At 35.8% G+C, this 25,946-nt stretch overlaps 2 protein-coding genes across 2 annotated transcripts; both read left to right on the top strand.

The window, feature by feature from the left end:
- The first annotated feature begins 8,573 nt into the window (after positions 1–8,573).
- On the top strand, positions 8,574–11,641 carry LOC148946447 (uncharacterized). The gene is made up of 2 exons (XM_089098471.1): positions 8,574–8,722; positions 10,841–11,641. Exons 1-2 carry the CDS (start codon positions 8,635–8,637, stop codon positions 11,542–11,544), a joined length of 792 nt encoding a protein of 263 aa, XP_088954597.1. The 5' UTR covers positions 8,574–8,634; the 3' UTR covers positions 11,545–11,641.
- A 1,649-nt stretch (positions 11,642–13,290) lies between these two features.
- Positions 13,291–16,455, top strand: LOC148946446 (uncharacterized). The gene is made up of 2 exons (XM_089098470.1): positions 13,291–13,513; positions 15,655–16,455. The coding sequence occupies exons 1-2, from the start codon at positions 13,357–13,359 to the stop codon at positions 16,356–16,358; spliced, it is 861 nt and encodes a 286-aa protein (XP_088954596.1). The 5' UTR covers positions 13,291–13,356; the 3' UTR covers positions 16,359–16,455.
- The last annotated feature ends 9,491 nt before the right edge of the window (positions 16,456–25,946 follow it).

Genomic DNA, 25,946 nt, shown 5'->3' with positions numbered 1-25,946 from the left:
CAGTGTTTTATTAAAATCTTTGTCATAGAAACTTGAAAAAGGGCTCATTTTAATTGAAATTCAAAGGGCTAGTACACTTTTAAATATTCGAAAGTGATTTGAGAGCTACTAACCCTCCTAACCTAACATAAACCAGAGACAATACACGCACAGAGAGGACACACAAACAGAGACAACACACACAAAGATGACAAACACACATACAGACAACAAACACACAGAGACAACATACACACAGACAAAACACACACAGAGACAACACACACACAAAGACACCACACACACAAAGACAACACACACACAGAGACAACACAAACACTCAAAGATAATACACATAGAGATAAGTCTTTTACTGAAATCTTGGTCATAGAAACTTGAAAGGGGCTCATTTCATTTGAAATTCAAAGGGCTAGTACCCTTTTTAATAGTCAAAAGTGATTTGAGGGCAACTACCCGTCCCCTTTCACGGCCACCTTTTCCCCAAACACATCCAGTCAAAATTTGTGGAGAACCATTTTATTCAATGTAGTTGAAAAATTTGGACATTAGGTCTTTAAGGATGACATACCCTCCCTCCACAGCCCTCAGGGCAAAGTACGTAAGTTATATCCTGGGGACGTATAAAGTTTTTATTGAAAGTATTGTCATAGAAACTTCAAAAGGGCTCATTCAATTGGAAATTGAAAGGGCTAGTGCCTTTTTTAATAGTTGAAAGTGATTGGATAGCAACTAACAACCCTCTCATGCCCACCATTTTCCCAAACGCATCCAATCAAAATTTTGGGATATCCATGTGGTTCAACCTAGTTGAAAGTTCTGGAAATTAGGTCTTTTAGGATGATAATTTCCTCAGAACCCTCAGTGCAAGGGCTGTCAGTTATGCCGTGGGACATTAAAGTTTATATCAAAATTTGTTATAGAAATTTCAAAAAGGGCTCATTTTTTGGAAATTGAAATTCCCCTTTTTAATAGTCAAAATTGAGTGGAGATTATTTAACCCCCCTCTTACGCCCACCATTTCCCTAAAAACATTCAATCATAGTTTAGAGATAGCCATTTTGTTCAACATAGTTGAAAGTTCTGGAAATTATGTATAGAAGGATGACAAACCCCCAAGAGCAAATGTTGTAGTTTATGACCTGGCATATAAGATTTTATAGATAGAGTTGTCATAAAACTTCAAAAGCGGCTCATTCAATTCGAAATTGAGAGGGCTAGTGCCCTTTGTAATAGTCAAAAGTGATTGGAGTGTAACTAACCTCCCTCTCACACCCACCATTCCTCTAAACACATCCAATCAAAATTTTCTGATAGTCATTTTGTTCAATGTAGTAGAAAATTCTGGAAATTAGGTCTTTGGAAATGACCTTAGGGTAAGGGTTGTAATTTATGCCCTGGGGGCATATAAGGTGTTTATAGAAAGCGTTGTGGTTTCCAAAAGTGCTCACTCGATTGGAAATCGAAAGGCCTAGTGCCCTTTTTAACAGTCAAAAGTGATTGGAAGGCTTGACATTTTTATATTATAGATCAATGTGGGTATAATGTATTATTTTTTGTTGTTGTTGTTTAGACCAGGGCACTTCGTATCGAAGGAGTTGTTGTGGGAACTTCGAAAAGGGCTCATTCAATTGAAAATAGAAAGGGTTGATGCCCTTTTTAATAGTCAAAAGTAATTGGAGGGCAACTAGTCCCCCTTCCATCCAACCCTCCCCTTTGGCCGTTATGTTTAAAACCTAAATGTTGCCTTAATATTAAATCAAAATGCACTGTGATAATGCTAATTCCCAATAAGTCATCTCAGCAGTATCCCAAGAACAACTGAGGGTATTATGTTCAAACTTATGGGGCTACTTCTGGTCTTAAAATTTAACCAAATCAAAATAGCATAAGTGTATCCAAGCTATCAAAGAAAGTAAACAGATTTTTTTGTAAATGGTATCAAGTTTTCCATTTCAGGTTAACTTGAGGAGGTATGAAACTAAATTAAACAGTACTATTTGTGTCCAGTTTTATAGATTACTCAGGTCCTCAGTTTTATAGATTACGAGCAAGCGTTCGATTCTGTTGATAGAAGAGCTTTAGTAAAGGTTTTTTCCTTGTATGGTATACCAGACAAATACATTAAAGTGATTGGTGCTATGTACGAGAATAACACTGCTGCGGTTAAGGTAGAAAATGAGGTTAGCAGCTGCTTTTGTATTAAATCAGGAGTTAAGCAGGGCTGTGTTCTATCTTCCTTTATATGAATTATTTTGATGGACTTTGTTTTAAGGAGCACAGGAAAGGCAATGGGAGACCACAAAATCAAATGGGGAGGAAAAAGTCTCATGGACTTGGATTATGCTGATGATTTAAGCATCCTAGATGAAAGTGTGAGCAAAATGAATGAAGTTTTAGAGGTTTTACGAGTTCAGGGTGCTAGAATTGGTTTGAAAATTAATGTGAGGACGACTAAATTGCTAAGGCTAGGAATAAGTGAAGATGAAAAGGTGACGTTGGGTAATGAAAAGATTAATCAGGTGGGCAGCTTCACTTACCTTGGTAGTATTATTAGTAAAGATGGTGGGAGCAGTGAAGATGTTAAAAATAGAATAGCCAAGGCTCAGGGTGTTTTTTCACAGTTAAAAAAAAGTCTGGAAGAATAGGAAGATAAGTCTGCAGATCAAGATTAGAATATTAAAAGCTACAGTGATGACAGTGGTCAAGTATGGCTCTGAAGCATGGACGCTCCAAAAAGCGGATGAAGATTTGCTAGATGTTTTTGCTTAAGGATTGTTCTGGGTACCCAGCTGACTAACCGTATTTCAAACAGTAGGCTATACGAAAAATGTGGTTCAATACCGCTCTCTAGGGCTATAATGAAAGACAGGTTGAGGTGGTTAGGGCACGTTGTGCGGATGAAGGATTACAGATTGCCAAAGATTGTTCTTTTCAGCCAACCATCTAGGGCTAAACGGAAAGCAGGTCGTCCCCGTCTGGGGTGGGAGGATGTCGTAAGCAAAGATTTAAGGGAAATGGGGACTTCCTGGGAGAGTGTAAGCAGGGAGGCTTTGAATGAGGAGCGTGCGTAGCGGTGTTGGCCTTAGGTGGCTTGTTGCTGTAGTGAGTTGTTAGGAGTAGTAGTAGTATTTGTGTCCAGATTTTTAAAAGGGTGTAACTCGTTAAAACTTGCTGAAAATTTTTCTCCAGCATACAAATAGTAGGCCAAACTACAAAGTTTTAAAAAACGAAAAGATTTTAGGGATTATTTTCTTTTCCATTGAAAAGACTGTCAATATAAAATAAACAGAAATTAATTTAAAAAACTTTTTCTACAAAATAAGTTTTTCAAAGAAAAGTAAAGAACTCCATTAAACAAAAAAAAAGCAAAAATGGAACCAAATAATGTTCCAAGCGTAAAAATACCACAAATCAGCATTGATAAATAAATGAAACCCAAATGAACAGAAATTACAATAAATAACCCAGTCAAACTCAAAACGAGCAGAAATTAAGTTGAGGTGCAAAACCCCTATGCCTTCCCAAGGCCAGAACAAAATTTGCACTTTACTGAAAAGTGTTTTTACTTTTGTAACTTTAATAAATCAAATAATATTAACATTTTGATTACTACATATCAGTATATGTATATTAAACTGACAATGTACATTCATTTGTATTTTTTCAGTAAAGTGCAAATTTTGTTCTGGCCTTGGGAAGACATAGGGGTTTTGCACCCAACTTATGTTATTCTCTGCTCTTTTTGAGTTTAACTGGATTATTTATTGTAATTTCTGTTTGTTTTGGGTTTCATTTATTTATTGATGCTGATTTGTGGTTATATGATGCTGATTGATGCTGATAGTTTCATGCTTGGTAGATTATTTGATTTTATTTTTTCTCTTTTTTTGTTTAATGGAATTCTTTACTTTTCTTTGAAAAAACTTATTTCGTAGAAAAAGTTTCTTTTAATTAATCTTTAGAAAAACAGGAGTTTTATGTTTCCTTGCTTCAATAAATTTAAATGTTATTTTGAGACCAGGGATTCCAAAGCAGGTCTAAAACTTGCAAATGGACCTCTAGTATGAATAAGTAATTTGTAAGAAATGTATATCAATTTAAAGATTAAAAAAAACTTGTAGAAAACAAACAAGACAAATAAAAAATTAAAGTACACTTTTACATCAATTTAATAAACTGTCACAAATAAAGGTCACCCTTTAGATTGAAATGTGTAAAGCTACAGTTATGTATCCGTTTTCTTTCAACAGACTGAAGGAGCAAACCTCCAAGCTTTGACAAATTCAATCTCACCTTTTAAACTGACAATATGCATTCATTTGTATTTTTTCAGTAAAGTGCAAATTTTGTTCTGGCCTTGGGAAGACATAGGGGTTTTGCACCCAACCTATGTTATTCTCTGCTCTTTTTGAGTTTAACTGGGTTATTTATTGTAATTTCTGTTTGTTTTGGGTTTCATTTATTTATTGATGCTGATTTGTGGTTATATGATGCTGATAGTTTCATGCTTGGTAGATTATTTTATTTTATTTTTTCTCTTTTTTTGTTTAATTAAATTCTTTATTTTTCTTTGAAAAAACGTATTTTCTAGAAAACGTTTTTTTTAATTGATCTTTAGAAAAAAAGGAGTTTTATGTTTCCTTGCTTCAATAAATTTAAATGTTATTTTGACACCACAGATTCCAAAGTAGGTCAAAAACTTGCAAATGGACCTCTAGTATGAATAAGTAATTTGTATAAAATGTATATCAATTTAAAGATTAAAAAAACTTGCAGAAAACAAACAAGACAAATGAATAAATAAAAGTACACTTTTACATCCATTTAATGAAGTGTCACAAATAAAGGTCACCCTTTAGATTGAAATGTACAAAGCTACAGTTATGTATCCATTTTCTTTCAACAGACTGAAGGAGCAAACCTCCAAGCTTTAACAAATTCAATCTCACCTTTGGGCTCTTTGCTTTTCAAATGGGTCTTTTGTTTGATTTTTTTCCATCCAACTAAAAATAGTAGGGACAGCATCAGGTACAAGTGTAAACTTCTGATAAAGAGAATTTGGGTCGGATTGTTGACTATTGAGTTTATTCCAGATAGGAAATATTATTGCTTTATTCTAAGAAGTGGGGTTGTTGATTTGTTGATAACTTACAATGTTTGTATTTTAGATAGTGGGGTTATTTGGGTTCAAGTGACATTGGGAAGGATTATACATATGAATTTCTGAAGCGCTTAGGTAGTCCATCTTTTGCCTTCGTTGTAGCAAGTTGTTCTTGTGCAGTGAAGTGCTAAAATATCCTGTTTCCAACTACATTTGTTAGTGTGGTTTGTTTATACTATGTAAGTGTTTACTTATGCAAGTATTTTATAGTGTTTATATTATGTAATTGTTTACTAGTTTATGCTGAAGAATGTTAGTAGGTGAGAAGTGAATAATATGGGAAGGGTATTGAATGTTTTGAATTCAATTAAAATTTGAAGGTTTAATGAGAAGGGGATAAGCCAAATTTGTGAAATATAATTTCAAAAAGGGGGGGAGAGGGAATCTGTAAACTTCTGATAAAGAGAATTTGGGTCGGATGGTTGACCATTGAGTTTATTCCAGATAGGAAATATTATTGCTTTATTCTAAGAAGTGGGGTTGTTGATTTGTTGATAATTTACAATGTTTGTATTTTAGATAGTGGGGTTATTTGGGTTCAAGTGAATTGGGAAGGATTATACATATGAATTTCTGAAGCGCTTAGGTAATCCATCTTTTGCCTTTGTCGTAGCAAGTTGTTCTTGTGCTACCGTATTTTTTCTGTGTGTATTCTCACGTTATTCAATAAATACCTTATAACAACGTTTACTGACTATCTTCGAATTTATGTAAACCATTACATCCGCCAATTATAAAAGGGCATATAGAAAGAACGCTAAACACAGAGGTTTACACAAGTGACCTTCCACTGAGCCTAAATACCCAGGGGAAAATCAGGCAGCTCTCTACTATAATTTACACCTAACTATTTATTAACTGAGAGGGAGGCAAAGGGGTGATTATATATAAAATAAAATGTGATCATACTGGTGCTATTATATACATTTAATTTACTGAAAGTTCAGTAGCTACTCATATCCAGGGACTGGTAACCCTTTATTGATTGAGAGGAAGGTAGGGAGGAGTGCTCATATATAAATAAAACATAACTATAGAGTAAAATTCTACTTTAGCTACTTTTGGCTATCTTGGAAAGGGGTTAGATTAGAAAATTGAAACTTTCAGGGACGGTCTACAGGCTAAAGTATGTCCCAGGAAAACAAATATATTTTAGCTTCACAAATTTGGTCAATCTCAATTAATAAGTTTTTAAAGATATGCAAATACATTTCCTAAATTTTGGAAAAAGCATTGATAATGCTTAAAATTCTACTCAAATAACAGCAACTGCATTTTTCAGAACTAAATCCAGAGAAAAAGAAACTGAAAATTAAGGTAAAATGATGTTTTGTCAAAATTTCAATAGCCTAAGTACAGACCTGTCATGTAGGAAAATTTCAAAACCCTCTAGAGGGAGGAGTGGAGCTAGGTACTTCAAAAAAACCTTTGCAGGACATACTTTAGCCTATAGACCAATCCCTGAAAGTTTCATTTTCTCAACCTAATCCCTTTCCAGCATAGCCAAAAGTAGCCAAGCTAAAGTAGGATTTTACCAAATCTTTGTCTTGAAGGAATATAATAATAATCTGTGTTTAAAAGTCTTCTAAAACCATATACAAAAATACAACTACTAAAGAAAAATTACACTCCATTTGACATCCTTCCCTTCAATAGCCTACAAAATTTCCTAATGCCACAATATAAAGGGGATACCTAGACCTCATTAACCCTCAAAGCAGCCTATCAAGTTTGGCAGTAGAATTCTACTTTAGCTACTGTTAGCTGTCTTGGAAAGGGGTTAGGTTAGGGAAATGAAACTTTCAGGGATGTGTCTACAGGGTAAAGTATGTCCTGGGAAGGTATTTGGAAGTACCTACATCTACTCCTCCCTGTAGGCCTAGAGGGTCCTGAGCTTTAAAATCTGTCTGCTACAAAAGTGAAACCTAGCAAAATAGATTTTCTGCTTAAATGAAGCACAACAAAATTGGTTTCAGCTTCACAACTTTGCTGAATCCCAATTTTTAAGGTTTTAAATAATTACAAATAAATTTCCTAAATTAAAAAAAAAATCATTGGTATGGCCTAAAGTTCTACTTGAATAACAAAAATGGTAAATGTAGGCCAATACGAAATCATATTAATGAGTTATGACTAACGTGAATATACCTATAAATACCTTTTTTTATGATGATTATGAATATAATAATCAGTTCTATCGGAAATGAATTCCAGCCCCCCCCCCCCCTATCTAGGTCCATTCAGGGGTAAGTTGAGTTATGTTAGGTATAACCTATATAGGGGGGGGGCTGAATTTCATTTCCGATAGAAATACTTAGGCCTATTATATTCTTAATCAGCATAAAAAAAGGCATCAAATTGTGTATTCACTTTATTTGAAACTCAATAATATGATTTGGTATATATTAACCACAAAAATTGCATTTTCAGAACTAAAGCCATGTAAAAAGAAACCAATAACTTAAAATTAAGGTAAAATATTGTTTTGTTAAAATTTCAACAGGTACCCTATAGATCTGTCATGTAGGCAAATTTCAGGACCCTCTGGAGGGAGAAGGAGTGGAGGTAGGTACTTCAAAATACCTTTTTGGGACACACTTTAGCCTATAGACCCATCCCTGAAAGTTTCATTTTCCTAACCCCTTTCCAAGATAGCCAAAAGTAGATAAAGTAGAATTTTACCAGTTTGGCCTATATTCAAACTATAAAACTATACCCAACCCAAAAAACCTGCTGATGTAGGCTAACTAAAATATCCTTTGGGGATAAGTTGTGTCAAAAGTTTGTGACTACATCATCAATTCCAAATATTTCCTCTACTGGTCAGTGGCTTTGACTAAAATATTTACTGGAACTTATACACAGAAAGTTATTCTGAATGCAATAAATGAGTCTCAAGCTAAAATTTTTCAAATTCTTGGTCCTAATTTTTTCTATCTAAATAAGAACTTAGTTACTTCAAAATCGTTCCAGGTGAATGTAAAATTTAAGTAACTTCTGTAGTAACTTTAAAGTTACTTGATTTTTCAGCTGGAACACCCCCTAGGTCTCTACTTCCGTAAGGAAATGTTGATTCAGCACTGCCGGTCAGTGTTACCAACACCTCAAAACAAAATGTACCACAAATTGCATGAAAAATGTACCAAAGACAAAAAAATGTACCATATCCCAAATTTTTTTCCGCGTGTTAAGGTGCTTTCACATTGCTACGTCATGCCTTTCACACTGCCTTATGCGTCTTATGTAACCTTTCACATCAAGAAGTTACGTTATGTTTTGGTCGTGATGTTCTCTTACGTTAGACGTAACGTAGGATTTTTTATATAGCATAACGAACATAGACAATAGAGTCGGGCTCTATTTTTACGTTACGTTACGGAAAAGTTTCCAGCTTTGTGGGATAAATGGACTCCCTTGATGAAAAAATAATTGACTTTGTCAAACAACGTCCTTTTTTGTACGATAAAAAGCAGATGGACTATAAGGACTCTGCAAAGAAGCTAAACGCTTGGTCTTCATTTGTTGAGAAAATCAACAAAGAATGTGGAAGAACTTTTCTTGGTAAGTTTCTTTGCTACTTTTCATAGGCAAAACTGGTTTAAGAAATGCTTTTGGGGGAGGTAGAAACCCCAGTTTTATGACTGGTTGCCACCTACATAATGTTCGTTTTCCTTTCATTTCCTTTGTTTCAGTATCTACATAGGCTAGTACTCTTTGTACCTTTAAAGCCTAGTAAAAGAGCCTTGGAAGGTGATTCCATCATAGCTCACAGTTATTATGGTGGTAAAGGTGCAGTGTAGCAATAGGTCAAATAGAACTGCAATATACAGTAAGAAGTCTGTTGTTTGCATTCTGCTTCTACTGGATGTTTGCTGCAATCTGTGCAACTTTACAACCCAATTGATTTAATAATATACCCTTATAAATAAGCTTTTTTTATCCGGGGTAGCTACACAGCACCATTAACACTGTTATTAGTGTGGTAAATGTGTAGTGTAGCTCCCCCTGGAGTATATGGTGCCGAGGCCCTACAAAAAGAACAGCAATATAAACTAAGAAGTGTGGTGTTTGCATTCTGCTTCTACTGGATGTTTGCTGCAATCTGTGCAACTTTACAACCCAATTGATTGAATAATATACCCTTAGAAATAAGCTGTTTTTATCAGGGGGAGCTACACTGCACCTTTACCAAAGTTATTATGGTGGTAAAGGTGCAGTGTAGCTCCCCTGTAGTATAGGGTGCAGAGGCCCTACAAATAGAACTGCAATATACAGTAAGAAGTATGTTGTTTGCATTCTGCTTCTACTGGATGTTTGCTGCAATCTGTGCAACTTTACAACCCAATTGATTGAATAATATACCCTTAGAAATAAGCTGTTTTTATCAGGGGGAGCTACACTGCACCTTTACCAACGTTAGTATGGTGGTAAAGGTGCAGTGTAGCTCCCCCTGTAGTATAGGGTGCAGTGGCCCGACAAATAGAACTGCAATATACAGTAAGAAGTCTGTTGTTTGCATTCTGCTTCTACTGGATGTTTGCTGCAATCTGTGCAACTTTACAACCCAATTGATTGAATAATATACCCTTAGAAATAAGCTGTTTTTATCAGGGGGAGCTACACTGCATCTTTACCAAAGTTTTTTTTCAGCTGTGATGGAAATCACAGATTTGCCCTCAGTCTTTGGATTTTGTCTTTTTGCCATTGGATACTAGAGCAAAAATACCTTATAAGCAAACCTGCATGCCAAAATGCCACTTTTATCTCCCTGGCTTTTCAAGATAGAGTAAATTGCTGCCATTTGATTGATTTTTTTAAACTTCTGTAAGTGACCACTGATTTCAATATTGTACTATAATATAATGCAACTCTGAATACAAATAGGTATTAACATCAGTGGCATAAATTCAAGCCCCTAAAGTAATAACATGCTTAGACAATGAGTAGCTCTGTACTTCTTTATGATGCTATAAATGACAAGTTTTAAGTTTAGTAGATCAACATGGAGATCAATGTTTTGCAATAAATAAACTTAGTAGCCTATGCCAAAGCTTTTCAAATTGCAAATCCAGATTGTATCCATAGCTCCTAGAAGATTAGTGGTTATATCTAAACTTTACATAGCACTCTAACTTGCCTTTGCCATTGGATTAAACTTTACATAGCACTCTAACTGGCCAAGTTGTCTTTCATTGCAAGATGCTTCCTATTGCTGTTTATTTAATAAGTCTATTAGCCTATAACCCCAGTAAGCAATTAGTAGATTGTTTTCCCTCAACTTTTGTGGAAAAATCAATTTAACTACAACAAAATCCAAATCGATCTCAGTTTTAAATTTAACATTACTATTAAAGAAGGATTATAGGGGGAGGCGATTTATCCAGTTCATTTATTAGAAAATAGACAAAATGATACTTCCTAATACTGAACTTTTGAAAACTCAGACACCTCACGGCACGATATTTGTTATAAGTTATTTGCTTCTCTAAAATAGGTGTCTAAGAGTCAAATGTAGGAATAATACACTTTTTAGTGATCTATTTTTATAATTGCTGCCGCTTCGCGGCCAAAAATAGGAGGGCTAAGCTCCAGGTCCTGGTCCCTCCCAAGGTTTCAGCAAATGACACCTCTGCATTGTTTGAATTGTTACTTGTTTTACAGATATTTCTTTCATTGCAGTTGAGGACCTGATGAAAAGATGGACCGGCCTTCGGGAAAGATATTCTAGGATCAAGAAAAACTTGAAACCCCCAAGTGGATCTGGTCTAGCAGATGTCGACATAAAGCCGGGAGAGGTAAAAATGCTGATTGCGATGGATTTTTTGAAAGATGTGATTGTGCCTAGAAATAGAAAAACCTTCAGCAATGTTAATCAACCTAAGCCAATGATGACTGATTATACTGACGAGATCCAGCCATATGCTTCAAGTGATACTCAAGGAGAAGTTACCGAAATAGAATCTGATAAAGAGATTGAACGTACTTTCATTATTTATTCCCCAGAAGATTTATTACAGGAAAGTTGCGATCCAGGGTCTGCTAACTTGTCGAAAGAGGAGAACCTACCAAAGGAATTCCCAGTATCACCTGGTCCTGTTCATCATGTTAAGAGAAAGAGATCAGGAGTCAGTACTTCTTCTAAAGTGAAGGAAGACAGCAGTGAGCTAGAGGAAACCCTGAAGAACTACCTTGTTGAAAAAATTTCTTCAAAGAGAAAGAAAGATGACACAAGTGGTCCCACTTCAGATCCAGATTTCATGTTCCTTCAGTCGATCTTACCCCATTTCAAGCAAGTGGCGCAGGAAGACAAACTGGACTGTCAACTTGAGATTCTGAGTATCATCAGGAATTATAGAAAGAAAAATACATTGCATACAGAATGAGCTTCTTTTGTAATTGAAGTTACCTTTTTCATATATATTTTTGTAAACGAGATTGAAATAATGTTAATAACCTTTCTGAGATTATTCTTTGCTTTAATTCTTTGTTGCAGTCATCTATAAACAGTTTACAAAATTAATTAAAGGAAAAAAAAAAGTAAAATATCGGGACTAATCAAAATGAGCCTTGAAATGCCCTCTGCATTTGTCCTCTCACTGAACCAGCTTCAGTCATGAAATAGTCTGCCAACTTGTCTCGTAGGTTTCGGGTAGGTCTTGAGCTGTGGTTGCTAGTGGCCAGGCGTATATCTCCCAAGCCATCAGATGATGCTGAAGAGCTACCTTCAGGAGTGACACCTCTATTGACAATAAGGAAATTGTGAAGGCAGATTGCTGTCTGCACAATTTGACAAACTTTTTCTCTCTGGGCTATTATCTCTGTTCTAAATATGCGAAATCTTTGTGATAGAAGCCCAAAACTGTTTTCTATTATCCTCCTGACCGAGTTTAATCGATAATTAAATATCCTCTGTTGATCATTCAGTTTTTTGCCAGGATATGCTCTCATTATGTATGGTTTCAGTGAAAACGCTTCATCACCAATCAAGAAGTGGGGAAAAGCTATATCTGAGCCTGGTAGCAATTTGTTTGCAGGAAACTGTATGCTTCCGTTTTCAATGGCTTTTCCCAAATCTGATCTTGCAAATATGCCACCATCGCTTTCACTGCCATAGGCGCCTACATCAGTAAAGCTGAATTTATAACTGGCATCACAGACAGCCAGTAGTACAAGGCTATGGAAACCTTTGTAGTTGAAGTCCAGAGATCCACCTTTGTTTGGACACTGCATCCTTATGTGCTTCCCATCTATTGCACCTACACAATTTGGCATTTTGTATTTCTTCAGAAAATCGTCTGCAATTTTTTCCATTTGACTTTTTGAGGGTGGTTGCAGGTAAGTTGGTGACAGACTATCAAAAACAGCCTTTAAAGTTTCACTTAGAATTCCACTAACTGTAGAGATTCCCAGACGGAAGTCGTAATGCAATGAAGTCATGGAGGCTCCTGTTGCCAGGTACCTCAAAGTTAGTGCCAGCTTGACTTCAGGAGAAATAGCTCTTCGAAAGTTTGTATCCTGCTTCCGAATTTTATCTTTGACTTGCTCAAATATGTCAAGGTATTCACTTCTTGAAAAACGGGTAAAATTAAAAAACTTTTCTTCATCATCACACAGAATCATGTCTTGTAGAAGGTTCAACTGTCCAAATGCATCTCTGTTTTCAGATGTAAAAATAGGTCTCACCCAATAGTCTCTTTTCTTTTTCTTCTTTGGGCTTTTTCCTTTTACACACAAAAGAGCTGCAGAAAGCATCAAAATTTCATCATCAGAGCTGCTTGAGTCTTCACCGTTCCACATATTGCTAGTTCAAAAAAAACCGCTGCTGCTGATAGTGACGAAATTATGGATTTTTATGTAGAGGCTTATGGGTTTGTATGTGAAAGTGGACGTAATAGTGTGAAAAGGGCTCCATAACTTAAGAGACGTAACGTAACTTAACGACATAACGTAATTTCTTACGTTTCAATGTGAAGGAACCTTTAAGGTGCTTTCACATTGCTACGTCATGCCTTTCACACTGCCTTATGCGTCTTATGTAACCTTTCACATCAAGAAATTACGTTATGTTTTGGTCGTTATGTTCTCTTACGTTCGACGTAACGTAGGATTTTTACATAGCATAACGAACATAGAAAATAGAGTCGGGCTCTATTTTTACGTTACGTTACGCAAAAGTTTCAAGCTTTGTGGGATAAATGGACTCCCTTGATGAAAAAATAATTGACTTTGTCAAACAACGTCCTTTTTTGTACGATAAAAAGCAGATGGACTATAAGGACTCTGCAAAGAAGCTAAACGCTTGGTCTTCATTTGTTGAGAAAATCAACAAAGAATGTGGAAGAACTTTTCTTGGTAAGTTTCTTTGCTACTTTTCATAGGCAAAACTGGTTTAAGAAATGCTTTTGGGGGAGGTAGAAACCCCAGTTTTATGACTGGTTGCCACCTACATAATGTTCGTTTTCCTTTCATTTCCTTTGTTTCAGTATCTACATAGGCTAGTACTCTTTGTACCTTTAAAGCCTAGTAAAAGAGCCTTGGAAGGTGATTCCATCATAGCTCACAGTTATTATGGTGGTAAAGGTGCAGTGTAGCTCCCCCTGTAGTATAGGGTGCAGAGGCCCTACAAATAGAACTGCAATATACAGTAAGAAGTCTGTTGTTTGCATTCTGCTTCTACTGGATGTTTGCTGCAATCTGTGCAACTTTACAACCCAAGTGATTGACTAATATACCCTTATAAATACGCTTGTTTTATCCGGGGGAGCTACACTGCACATTTAACACAGTTATTCTGGTGGTAAAGGTGCAGTGTAGCTCCCCCTGTAGTATAGGGTGCAGAGGCCCTACAAATAGAACTTCAATATACAGTAAGAAGTGTGTTGTTTGCATTCTGCTTCTACTGGATGTTTGCTGCAATCTGTGCAACTTTACAACCCAATTGATTGAATAATATACCCTTAGAAATAAGCTGTTTTTATCAGGGGGAGCTACACTGCACCTTTACCAAAGTTATTATGGTGGTAAAGGTGCAGTGTAGCTCCCCCTTTAGTATAGGGTGCAGAGGCCCTACAAATAGAACTGCAATATACAGTAAGAATTCTGTTGTTTGCATTATGCTTCTACTGGATGTTTGCTGCAATCTGTGCAACTTTACAACCCAATTGATTGAATAATATACCCTTAGAAATAAGCTGTTTTTATCAGGGGGAGCTACACTGCACCTTTACCAAAGTTATTATGGTGGTAAAGGTGCAGTGTAGCTCCCCTGTAGTATAGGGTGCAGAGGCCCTACAAATAGAACTGCAATATACAGTAAGAAGTCTGTTGTTTGCATTCTGCTTCTACTGGATGTTTGCTGCAATCTGTGCAACTTTACAACCCAATTGATTGAATAATATACCCTTAGAAATAAGCTGTTTTTATCAGGGGAGCTACACTGCACCTTTACCAAAGTTTTTTTTCAGCTGTGATGGAAATCACAGATTTGCCCTCAGTCTTTGGATTTTGTCTTTTTGCCATTGGATACTAGAGCAAAAATACCTTATAAGCAAACCTGCATGCCAAAATGCCACTTTTATCTCCCTGGCTTTTCAAGATAGAGTAAATTGCTGCCATTTGATTGATTTTTTTAAACTTCTGTAAGTGACCACTGATTTCAATATTGTACTATAATATAATGCAACTCTGAATACAAATAGGTATTAACATCAGTGGCATAAATTCAAGCCCCTAAAGTAATAACATGCTTAGACAATGAGTAGCTCTGTACTTCTTTATGATGCTATAAATGACAAGTTTTAAGTTTAGTAGATCAACATGGAGATCAATGTTTTGCAATAAATAAACTTAGTAGCCTATGCCAAAGCTTTTCAAATTGCAAATCCAGATTGTATCCATAGCTCCTAGAAGATTAGTGGTTATATCTAAACTTTACATAGCACTCTAACTGGCCTTTGCCATTGGATTAAACTTTACATAGCACTCTAACTGGCCAAGTTGTCTTTCATTGCAAGATGCTTCCTATTGCTGTTTATTTAATAAGTCTATTAGCCTATAACCCCAGTAAGCAATTAGTAGATTGTTTTCCCTCAACTTTTGTGGAAAAATCAATTTAACTACAACAAAATCCAAATCGATCTCAGTTTTAAATTTAACATTACTATTAAAGAAGGATTATAGGGGGAGGCGATTTATCCAGTTCATTTATTAGAAAATAGACAAAATGATACTTCCTAATACTGAACTTTTGAAAACTCAGACACCTCACGGCACGATATTTGTTATAAGTTATTTGCTTCTCTAAAATAGGTGTCTAAGAGGCAAATGTAGGAATAATACACTTTTTAGTGATCTATTTTTATAATTGCTGCCGCTTCGCGGCCAAAAATAGGAGGGCTAAGCTCCAGGTCCTGGTCCCTCCCAAGGTTTCAGCAAATGACACCTCTGCATTGTTTGAATTGTTACTTGTTTTACAGATATTTCTTTCATTGCAGTTGAGGACCTGATGAAAAGATGGACCGGCCTTCGGGAAAGATATTCTAGGATCAAGAAAAACTTGAAACCCCCAAGTGGATCTGGTCTAGCAGATGTCGACATAAAGCCGGGAGAGGTAAAAATGCTGATTGCGATGGATTTTTTGAAAGATGTGATTGTGCCTAGAAATAGAAAAACCTTCAGCAATGTTAATCAACCTAAGCCAATGATGACTGATTATACTGACGAGATCCAGCCATATGCTTCAAGTGATACTCAAGGAGAAGTTACCGAAATAGAATCTGATAAAGAGATTGAACGTACTTTCATTATTTATTCCCCAGAAGATTTATTACAGGAAAGTTGCGATCCAGGGTCTGCTAACTTGTCGAAAGAGGAGAACCTACCAAAGGAATTCCCAGTATCACCTGGTCCTGTTCATCATGTTAAGAGAAAGAGATCAGGAGTCAGTACTTCTTCTAAAGTGAAGGAAGACAGCAGTGAGCTAGAGGAAACCCTGAAGAACTACCTTGTTGAAAAAATTTCTTCAAAGAGAAAGAAAGATGACACAAGTGGTCCCACTTCAGATCCAGATTTCATGTTCCTTCAGTCGATCTTACCCCATTTCAAGCAAGTGGCGCAGGAAGACAAACTGGACTGTCAACTTGAGATTCTGAGTATCATCAGGAATTATAGAAAGAAAAATACATTGCATACAGAATGAGCTTCTTTTGTAATTGAAGTTACCTTTTTCATATATATTTTTGTAAACGAGATTGAAATAATGTTAATAACCTTTCTGAGATTATTCTTTGCTTTAATTCTTTGTTGCAGTCATCCATAAACAGTTTACAAAATTAATTAAAGGAAAAAAAAAGTAAAATATCGGGACTAATCAAAATGAGCCTTGAAATGCCCTCTGCATTTGTCCTCTCACTGAACCAGCTTCAGTCATGAAATAGTCTGCCAACTTGTCTCGTAGGTTTCGGGTAGGTCTTGAGCTGTGGTTGCTAGTGGCCAGGCGTATATCTCCCAAGCCATCAGATGATGCTGAAGAGCTACCTTCAGGAGTGACACCTCTATTGACAATAAGGAAATTGTGAAGGCAGATTGCTGTCTGCACAATTTGACAAACTTTTTCTCTCTGGGCTATTATCTCTGTTCTAAATATGCGAAATCTTTGTGATAGAAGCCCAAAACTGTTTTCTATTATCCTCCTGACCGAGTTTAATCGATAATTAAATATCCTCTGTTGATCATTCAGTTTTTTGCCAGGATATGCTCTCATTATGTATGGTTTCAGTGGAAACGCTTCATCACCAATCAAGAAGTGGGGAAAAGCTATATCTGAGCCTGGTAGCAATTTGTTTGCAGGAAACTGTATGCTTCCGTTTTCAATGGCTTTTCCCAAATCTGATCTTGCAAATATGCCACCATCGCTTTCACTGCCATAGGCGCCTACATCAGTAAAGCTGAATTTATAACTGGCATCACAGACAGCCAGTAGTACAAGGCTATGGAAACCTTTGTAGTTGAAGTCCAGAGATCCACCTTTGTTTGGACACTGCATCCTTATGTGCTTCCCATCTATTGCACCTACACAATTTGGCATTTTGTATTTCTTCAGAAAATCGTCTGCAATTTTTTCCATTTGACTTTTTGAGGGTGGTTGCAGGTAAGTTGGTGACAGACTATCAAAAACAGCCTTTAAAGTTTCACTTAGAATTCCACTAACTGTAGAGATTCCCAGACGGAAGTCGTAATGCAATGAAGTCATGGAGGCTCCTGTTGCCAGGTACCTCAAAGTTAGTGCCAGCTTGACTTCAGGAGAAATAGCTCTTCGAAAGTTTGTATCCTGCTTCCGAATTTTATCTTTGACTTGCTCAAATATGTCAAGGTATTCACTTCTTGAAAAACGGGTAAAATTAAAAAACTTTTCTTCATCATCACACAGAATCATGTCTTGTAGAAGGTTCAACTGTCCAAATGCATCTCTGTTTTCAGATGTAAAAATAGGTCTCACCCAATAGTCTCTTTTCTTTTTCTTCTTTGGGCTTTTTCCTTTTACACACAAAAGAGCTGCAGAAAGCATCAAAATTTCATCATCAGAGCTGCTTGAGTCTTCACCGTTCCACATATTGCTAGTTCAAAAAAAACCGCTGCTGCTGATAGTGACGAAATTATGGATTTTTATGTAGAGGCTTATGGGTTTGTATGTGAAAGTGGACGTAATAGTGTGAAAAGGGCTCCATAACTTAAGAGACGTAACGTAACTTAACGACATAACGTAATTTCTTACGTTTCAATGTGAAGGAACCTTTACGCTTTGCGTAACACGCGGATCGTCTGTGATGTAAAGTACTATCTATGAAAATTTTGCATAAGACATTTTCATTCACTTTCTCTCTCCATTTCTTTGTTTTTCTTTCTCTTCTAATACAGTACATTACTCCTGACAGTACGAAATTGTTCGGAGTAACATATATTATTACAGAAACATGTTTTGGCCATTTACGACCATTTATAACACTGCTTGAAATTGACCCTTAATGGCAATTTTAATACAAATCAGGGACTAAAATTGCATTTTAACTTTGTATTCTTACAGCATATTGCCGAAAAGCAGTTGCTGAGACCTGATTTTCGATTTAATAGTTTGCATAAAAAATCCCCTTTTCCCTTTTATGAAGATCTAGATAGAGTGGAGGATCGTTCCTGTAGCCCTCCCTAACATAAGCTACCGCCTACAAACAATACCGGAAAAAAAATTCTTTTTTTAATTGAGACTGATTAAAGAAGTGACTTTGGGGGTTATGGTCTGGTCTAACACGTACTGGAGACTTTAATGTTGAAACAATATTTTTCTCCAAAATGTCTTTAAAAGATACTCCACTCACCTTTTAAGGTCGAGTTTGATATATCCCCACAAATAGTACAATAGAGGCCATGTCTTTCACTATTTTTTAATCACCTTAAATCATCTTTTATTTTTAAAACTGGAACTGGCTTTATAAACTTTGAGTTATCTGAGTTATTTGAGGTATCTGAGGTAGAAACTAATCTATACTACAAAAGCTAATCATCAGAAAAGATAAAAAACACGACTTAAACATCACTATCTGAGTCAGAAGCCATGGCGGCACTCGTAGTTGCAGATTTTCTGTACTCTTTTCCAGTCGTTAGAATTACCTAACGATTTTAGGAAAACCTTAAGTAAGCCACTTTATAAGAAAGGTGATAAAAGTGAGTAAGCTAATTATTGAGGCATTAGTCTCGTCTCTGTAGGTAGTAAATTACTTAGTAATATGATACTTTTTAGACTGAGAGATGCCTTAGACAAAGTTTTAAGAGAAGATCGATGCGGTTTTAGAAAATCTAGAGGATGTGTCGACCAAATTTTCACTTTTAGGCTAATAATTGAGAAGGGCCTGAGTTTTCAAACACATTTGGTCCTCAGTTTTATAGATTATGAGCAAGTGTTCGATTCTGCTGATAGAAGAGTTTTAGTAAAGGTTTTATCCTTGTATGGTATACCAGACAAATACATTAAAGTGATTAGTGTTATGTACGAGAATAACACTGCTGCCCTTAAGGTAGGAAATGAGGTTAGCAGCTGGTTTTGTATTAAATCAGGAGTTAAGCAGGGTTGGGTTCTGTCCCCCTTTTTATGGATTATTTTGATGGAATTTGTCTTAAGGAGCAAAGGAAAGGCAATGAGAGATCAGGGAATCAAATGGGGAGGAAAAAGTCTCCTGAACTTTCCATATCCTGGAGACATTTTGATGTTAAATTTTTAAAATTTGTCGATCCTCTTGAAAAGAGTTTATCTGTAAAACAATGCATTTTATTCTCAGTTTTCTAAACATGAGTTTTTTTGCGATTTAGCCAAAAGGCTTCAATAAAAAACTCACATTGTCTTTATGTCATCAATGCTGGTCTTCAAAATTCAAAAATTTCACAAATACAAGTACCAAAGAAGAACTTTACTGGTCATGAGATAAAATTGTTTTTTAATTACATTATCAAACAGTTCGTGGTAACGAACTGTAGGTAAGGAGCGAACCGGCTCCATAGCAACCGAATCTCTTAAAAACGGGATTTTTATACCATAGACATATCAAAAAAATTTCCTTTTTATGCTGATTTCAAATATATAAATTTCATTAATTTTAGTTTTACCCATCAAAGGTTACGAGCCGGAGAAAATTTTCCTGATTTTTGAAAAAAGAGAGAGGCACCACCTAAAAGTCAAGTGGTCTTAATGAAAATCACACCATCAGATTCAGCGTATCAGAGAACCCCATTGTTAATGTTTCAAGCTTCTATATGCAAAGATGTGAATTTTTTTATTTTTTGCCAGAAGAAAGATCACAGATGTGTGTTAATTATTTTTTTTCCAGGGGTGATCGTATCGACCCAGTGATCCTAGAATATCAAGAAAGGACTCATTCGAACGAAAATTAAAAGTTCTAGTGCCCTTTTTAAGTGACCAAAAATTAAAGGGCAGCTAGGCCCCTCCCAAGCACCTTTTTCCCAAAATCGTCTGATCAAAATTTTGAGATAGGGATTTTGTTCATCATATTTTAAAAGGCCCAATAAACATGCGTTCGGTTATAACATGATCCCCCCACATCCCCAGGGTATAGTTCTTTAGGTTATAAATTTGTCCGTTGTTTGGGCATAGTGTTTGTTATTGAGATGTATGCATACATTATTGGATGGGGGGAGGACACATTTTCTGCTGGGAGGTTTTCCACGAGTAACTTTTCCATGGAGAGAAAATTTTCCAAGGAGTAAAATTTTCAGGGGATATTATGCACTGGGGGAATTTGCCAGAATTCTTATACACTGTTTTTTTTGTCTTGCTTTCTCTTTTCCTTCTCAATTTTATGCGCGGAGTGGTTAAGAGTAATTGTCCGGGGTTCAATTTTGACCGGAATTGAATTGTCTAGAGGATATTTCCGTGGGGAGAGGGTTTCTCCGTGGAGGTGGGGCCAGATTTCCTGGCATTATTTAAAAACGATCAGAAATAAAAAAAAGTCTTTTCAACTGAAAGTAAGGAGCAATATCAAAACTTTAAAAAGACAGAAGTTGTTACGTATATAAAGGGGGTTACCCCCTCCTCAACACTTCGCTCTTTACACTAAAGTTTGAATTTTGTCCCAATTCTTTAAGAATGACTCCCGAAAGACAAGGACCGTTTAATTACAACAATAGGCTAAGACGCCTTTTTAAGGGTATTAAATAAAAAAAAAAAAAGTTTTCTTAACTGAAAGTAAGGAACAACGTTAAAACTTAAAACGAACAGAAATTATTCCGTACATGAAAGGGGCTGTCCCCTCCTCAACGCCTCGCTCTTTACGCTAAAGGTTTCATTGTTTAAACCAAATAGAGTTGTGAGAAAGTCAAACTTCAGCGTAAAGAGCGAGGCGTTGAGGAGGGGACAGCCCCTTTCATATACCGAATAATTTCTGTTCGTTTTAAGTTTTAACGTCGTTCCTTACTTTCAGTTAAAAAAAACTTGATTTTTTTTATTTAATTTTTGAATGTTTCTGAATTAATGCAGGTTTTGATTTTGTTTCACTGTACAGGAATAATAAAAAAAAATTGAATATTAATTTTACTTTTATTGGGTTAAATGGCTTTCTCGAAACCTATTTAATTTTATTTACGAGCGTTTTTATTAGTAATAAATATACGTAACTTACGAATTAACTTACCTAACGAACCTCTATGTTCTTATATTTTTAATACGTATATTAGAGGGTTCGCCCCCTAGTCAAAACCTTGCTCTTCAAGCTATAGTTAGAATTTTGTCCCAATTATTTAAAAAAGATCCCTTAATAACAAGTCCCGTTAATTAGAATAAATAGCTCTTATGAAAGTACTAAATAATCTTTGGCTTAAAGAGCGAGGTATTGACTAGGGTATGAACACAATCATACCCGTAATGTTTCCTGTTGTTTTAAGTTTTGATGTTGCTCCTTACTTTCAGTTAAAAAACTTGTTTTTTGTATACATAATTTCTGATCTTTATTTAAATAATGCTGGGAAATCCGGCGCCCCCTTCATAGCAATGTTCCTTCTCCCATGAAAACTTCCTTCATGGTAAGATCCTCCCACATAACTCCCGACCCACTCCCCCCCAATACCAGAAAAAATCCTTTCTGAAAACTTCTGTATACTTCCCAATAATCAATGCTATATGTTAACATTGGGTAAAGTTCATAACTTTCAGCCCTCCCCCTGGGGACTTCGGGGGATTAAGTCATCCAAAAAGACATAGTTATCATATTTTCGAACATGCTGAACAAAATGGCTATCTCAAAATTTTGATCGGGTGACTTTGGGAAAAAAAATAGCGTGGGAGGGGGCCTAGTTGCCCTCCATTTGTTTTGGTCACTCAAAAACGTCACTAGAACTTTTAATTTCCGTTCGAATGAGCCCTCCAACGATATTCCAGGACCACTGGGTCGATACGATCTCCCATGGGGAAAAAAAACAACAAACAAATAAAAACGCATCCGTGATCTTTCTTCTGGCAAAAAATGCGAAATTCCACATTTTTGTAGATAGGAGCTTGAAACCTCCGCAGTACGGTTCTCTGATACGCTCAATATGATGGTGTGATTTTCATTAAGGTTCTATAACTTTTAGGGGGTCTTTCCCCTTTTTTCGAAAATCATCCAAATTTTCTCAGGCGCGTAACTTTTGATAGGTAGGACGAAACTTAATGAAACTTATATATTTGAAATCAGATTTAAAATCTGATTCTTTAGATGTATCTATTGGTTTCAAAATTTCGTTTTCTACAGTTTGGGTTACCCTTGAGCCGGGTTGATCCTTACTTACAGTTCGTTACCACGAACTGTTTGACTAAAAAACTTGAGTGTAAAGAGCAAGGTGTCGAGGAGGGGGCAACCCCCTTTATATACGTAATAATTTCTGTTCGTTTTAAGTTTTCAACAAGTAAAATGAATCATTTTATGCAATTCTGAAAAAAAGATAACTTCAAAGTTTGGTAACTACAATTTTTTTGCATATTATGAAGTGATAACTGCTTCTTAACACGTTTTCTTCTCAATGGCCTCAATTTTAGGCTTATATTAATATATATATATATATATATATATATATATATATATATATATATATATATATATATATATATATATATATATATATATATATATATATATATATATATATATATATATATTCCCAACGATCACGAATCCAAGTGTCATTATAGCTTCATTTTCAATTGGCAAGACTTCATTTTGATACACAGAAAGATGTTTTGTCGACCTTCGGACACCGGAAGTGAAGTGTCTGTTTACGAAAAAAGGAAAATAGGTGACTGCTTTTCTGTCCCTTATCTTGACTATGCCGAACAGGTCAGAGTGAAATAAAATATTTTTAGATCAAAAAATACAGACATAGGTACAAAAACTATGAATTAAGCCACCTTATACCATATTTTTGTGTAATGTACCATGTTTTATGAGATTGTACTAAATTGTACCAGTAATGGTGAAATATAACCACATTGTACAATTGTACCCCGTTTGATGTCACTGCTGCCGGCCACTGCCCGTAGTTCAAAAGCAAAATCTTTATAAAACCCTAATGACAAATAATCATTACGTGACGTGGCTTAATCAGAAATTGATAGTACCTGTTTAAATAATCTTGTCGTCTGACTCAACTAGAAGAGCTAGTAAACGTTAGGAAAAAATTAGACATAATAGGCATTAAAGGAAAAAATACTGTGAATGGAAACAAAAGCGAAGCTTGCAGACTGCTTGCGTTCGTGCAGACTGTCTCCTTGAAACTAGAAAACCAGCATTTATCTTATTCTAAATCCAGCGTTTACGCGTTTTTCCATTGAATTTTTGTAGTATTCCTCTAATTCTAAGACATTTTCCGTGTTTCAATTGTTAGCTAACAGTTTTTTTAGAACTCCAGATGTGTAAAGTAACAAAAAAAAATCTCTGCAGCCAATTCACGGAAATGTAACAATTGAACGAGAAATTTTAAAATCGCAAAACTGGAAATAAAGTTGAAAATTTCACGGATTGTTATGGGGGTCAAAGGACCTCGAGGCAGGATAAAGCAGACATTAAGAACTTGTTGAATATAAGAAATATTAGCAGTTCACAACTCTCTAACAATGTTATAAGCACTGAAATTCGTCATCGTAGTTTGCTATGTTACCTAGTTTTTGAATATTGGGCTTAGAATTCTCGAATAGTTTTCACCAACAATGACTCGATTTGTCAGAGAGATTCTCAAACCATGTTAGCTAACAATTTTGTTTGGACAACAGAGGGAAATTTTTGGGAAAACTGATAAATAACAGTTCTTGTTTAGACGGTGGAAAAAATCCTTTCATTGTGTCTTGAAGACACAAAAAATAGTAGTGGTTTTCCTTTTCTGCACAGAAATTCTAAATTCAGGCAGAAAAGGATTTGATGGCATTTGTTTAAAAACAATGCTGGTTCTCAATAATTTCAGGTGGAATAGAGATTAATTAATTAACTGTTTCCATACCATCAGTCGCGACAAAATTTTCACATGCAATCCCTACGGTTTAATTCTCCTATCATATGTATAGGTTATTACGAAGGATCCTTGACCCTTATCTGAAAGATTAAAAAGTGTCATTTAGTGAATTTTGCTGACATCTCTAAGACTCTACGGACGCTACGTATATGAAAACTATTGTAAGAAGGTAATGTAAAATGCAAAAACTAATTAAAGTAACAAGGGAAAGGGAGATAAAATAATAAAAAATGGAATTCTGTGTAGATGTCAGAAGCTGTATGTGTGTGTGCTCTTGTTTGTGTGTGTCTGTGCGCGTGTGCGCATGTGTGTGTCTATGTGTATGTGCGTCTACATGTATCCTTTTAAAATGATGTGTGCAATATCTCTGGAACAGTTGTGGTATTAAGTTGGACTTTTTAGAAAATGTTAAGGCGTGTTTTGAATTTAATAAAGACACTATGCGTATCTCGGTTGTCAAAAGGGTGTATCTGCAATATCTCAGGAACGGCTAATGGTATTTGATTGAAATTTCCATAAATTTGTTTTTGCAGTAAAGTTTTACCATTAAGATTAATCATAATCATAGCTACCATTCATGAAACAGCTTTAAATAGCGATTCTTCCTCACTTGACAGTTTTCTTCTAAACGCGATTTGAAATTTTCGGTTACTGTAGGCTGAGTTTTGTTCTATATTAGTTTAAAGCGCATGCCGCAACATGCCCTTATTAACGACAGTAAAAAATCCAAATATTAAATAGCCCTCCGGGCATTATCTTTTTTCCTTCAAGATATTGCAATTTTTTGTGAAAACAATGAGGATTAGTATTATTTAAAAAATTTTCTTGACAAAACCTTAAATAATAAGATAACACACTTTTTTCTAACTGTGACAAAACCGCTTGAGCCTTGGCTATACTAGTTTTGACATCTTCACTGATCCTAATGTCTTTACTAATAATACTACCAGCTGCTTACTTGATCAATCTTTTCGTTACCCAACGTCACCTTTTCATCTTCACTTATTCCTAGCCATAGTGACTTAGTCTTATTAACACTAATTTTCAAACCTATTCTAGCACCCTGAACTCGCAAAACCTCTAAAAGTTCATTCATTTTGCTCGCACTTTAATCGATAATGCTTAAATCATCAGCATAATCTAAGCCAAGGAGAGCTTCTCCTCCCCATTTGATTCCTTGTTATCCAAATGCCTTTCCTGTGTTCCTTAAGACAAAGTCCATCAAAATGATCCATATAAAGGGGGATAGAACACAACCCTGCTTAACTCCTGATTTAATACAAAACCAGCTGCTAACCTCATTTCCTACCAAAACCGCAGCAGTGTTATTCTCGTAAATAGCAGTAATCACTTTAATATATTTTTCTGCTATCATAGGCAGCGCGCTAGTACTGCCTAAGTAAAGAACGATGTGGCCACACTGTGTTTTTCTTCTTTTTTTTCTTTCTTCGACAGGCACTTCGTATCGAAGGAGTTGTCATAGAAACTTGGAAAAGGGCTAATTAGATTGGAAATTGGGGTGGCTAGTGCCCTTTCTAATAGTCGAAAGTGATTGGAGGGCAATAAGCCCCCCCCCCCGCCCAGTATTCCCCCAAACATATCCAATCAAACTTGTGAGATAGCCGCTTTATTCCGTGTAGTTGATTTCCAAATAGAAAATATGTTTTTGAGGAGGACACTCTCCCACAACCCTCGGAGCGAGGGCTGTAAATTATGGGCTTGGGGCATATAAGGGTTTTGTAGAAGG

This window comes from Artemia sp. Qi Xiang Cuo, chromosome 12 (assembly GCF_049724085.1).
Source record: "Artemia sp. Qi Xiang Cuo chromosome 12, ASM4972408v1, whole genome shotgun sequence".
NCBI classification, from domain to species: Eukaryota; Metazoa; Arthropoda; class Branchiopoda; order Anostraca; family Artemiidae; genus Artemia; species Artemia sp. Qi Xiang Cuo.
Note: the sequence above shows the minus strand (reverse complement) of the source record. Positions and strands in the feature narration are given on the sequence as shown.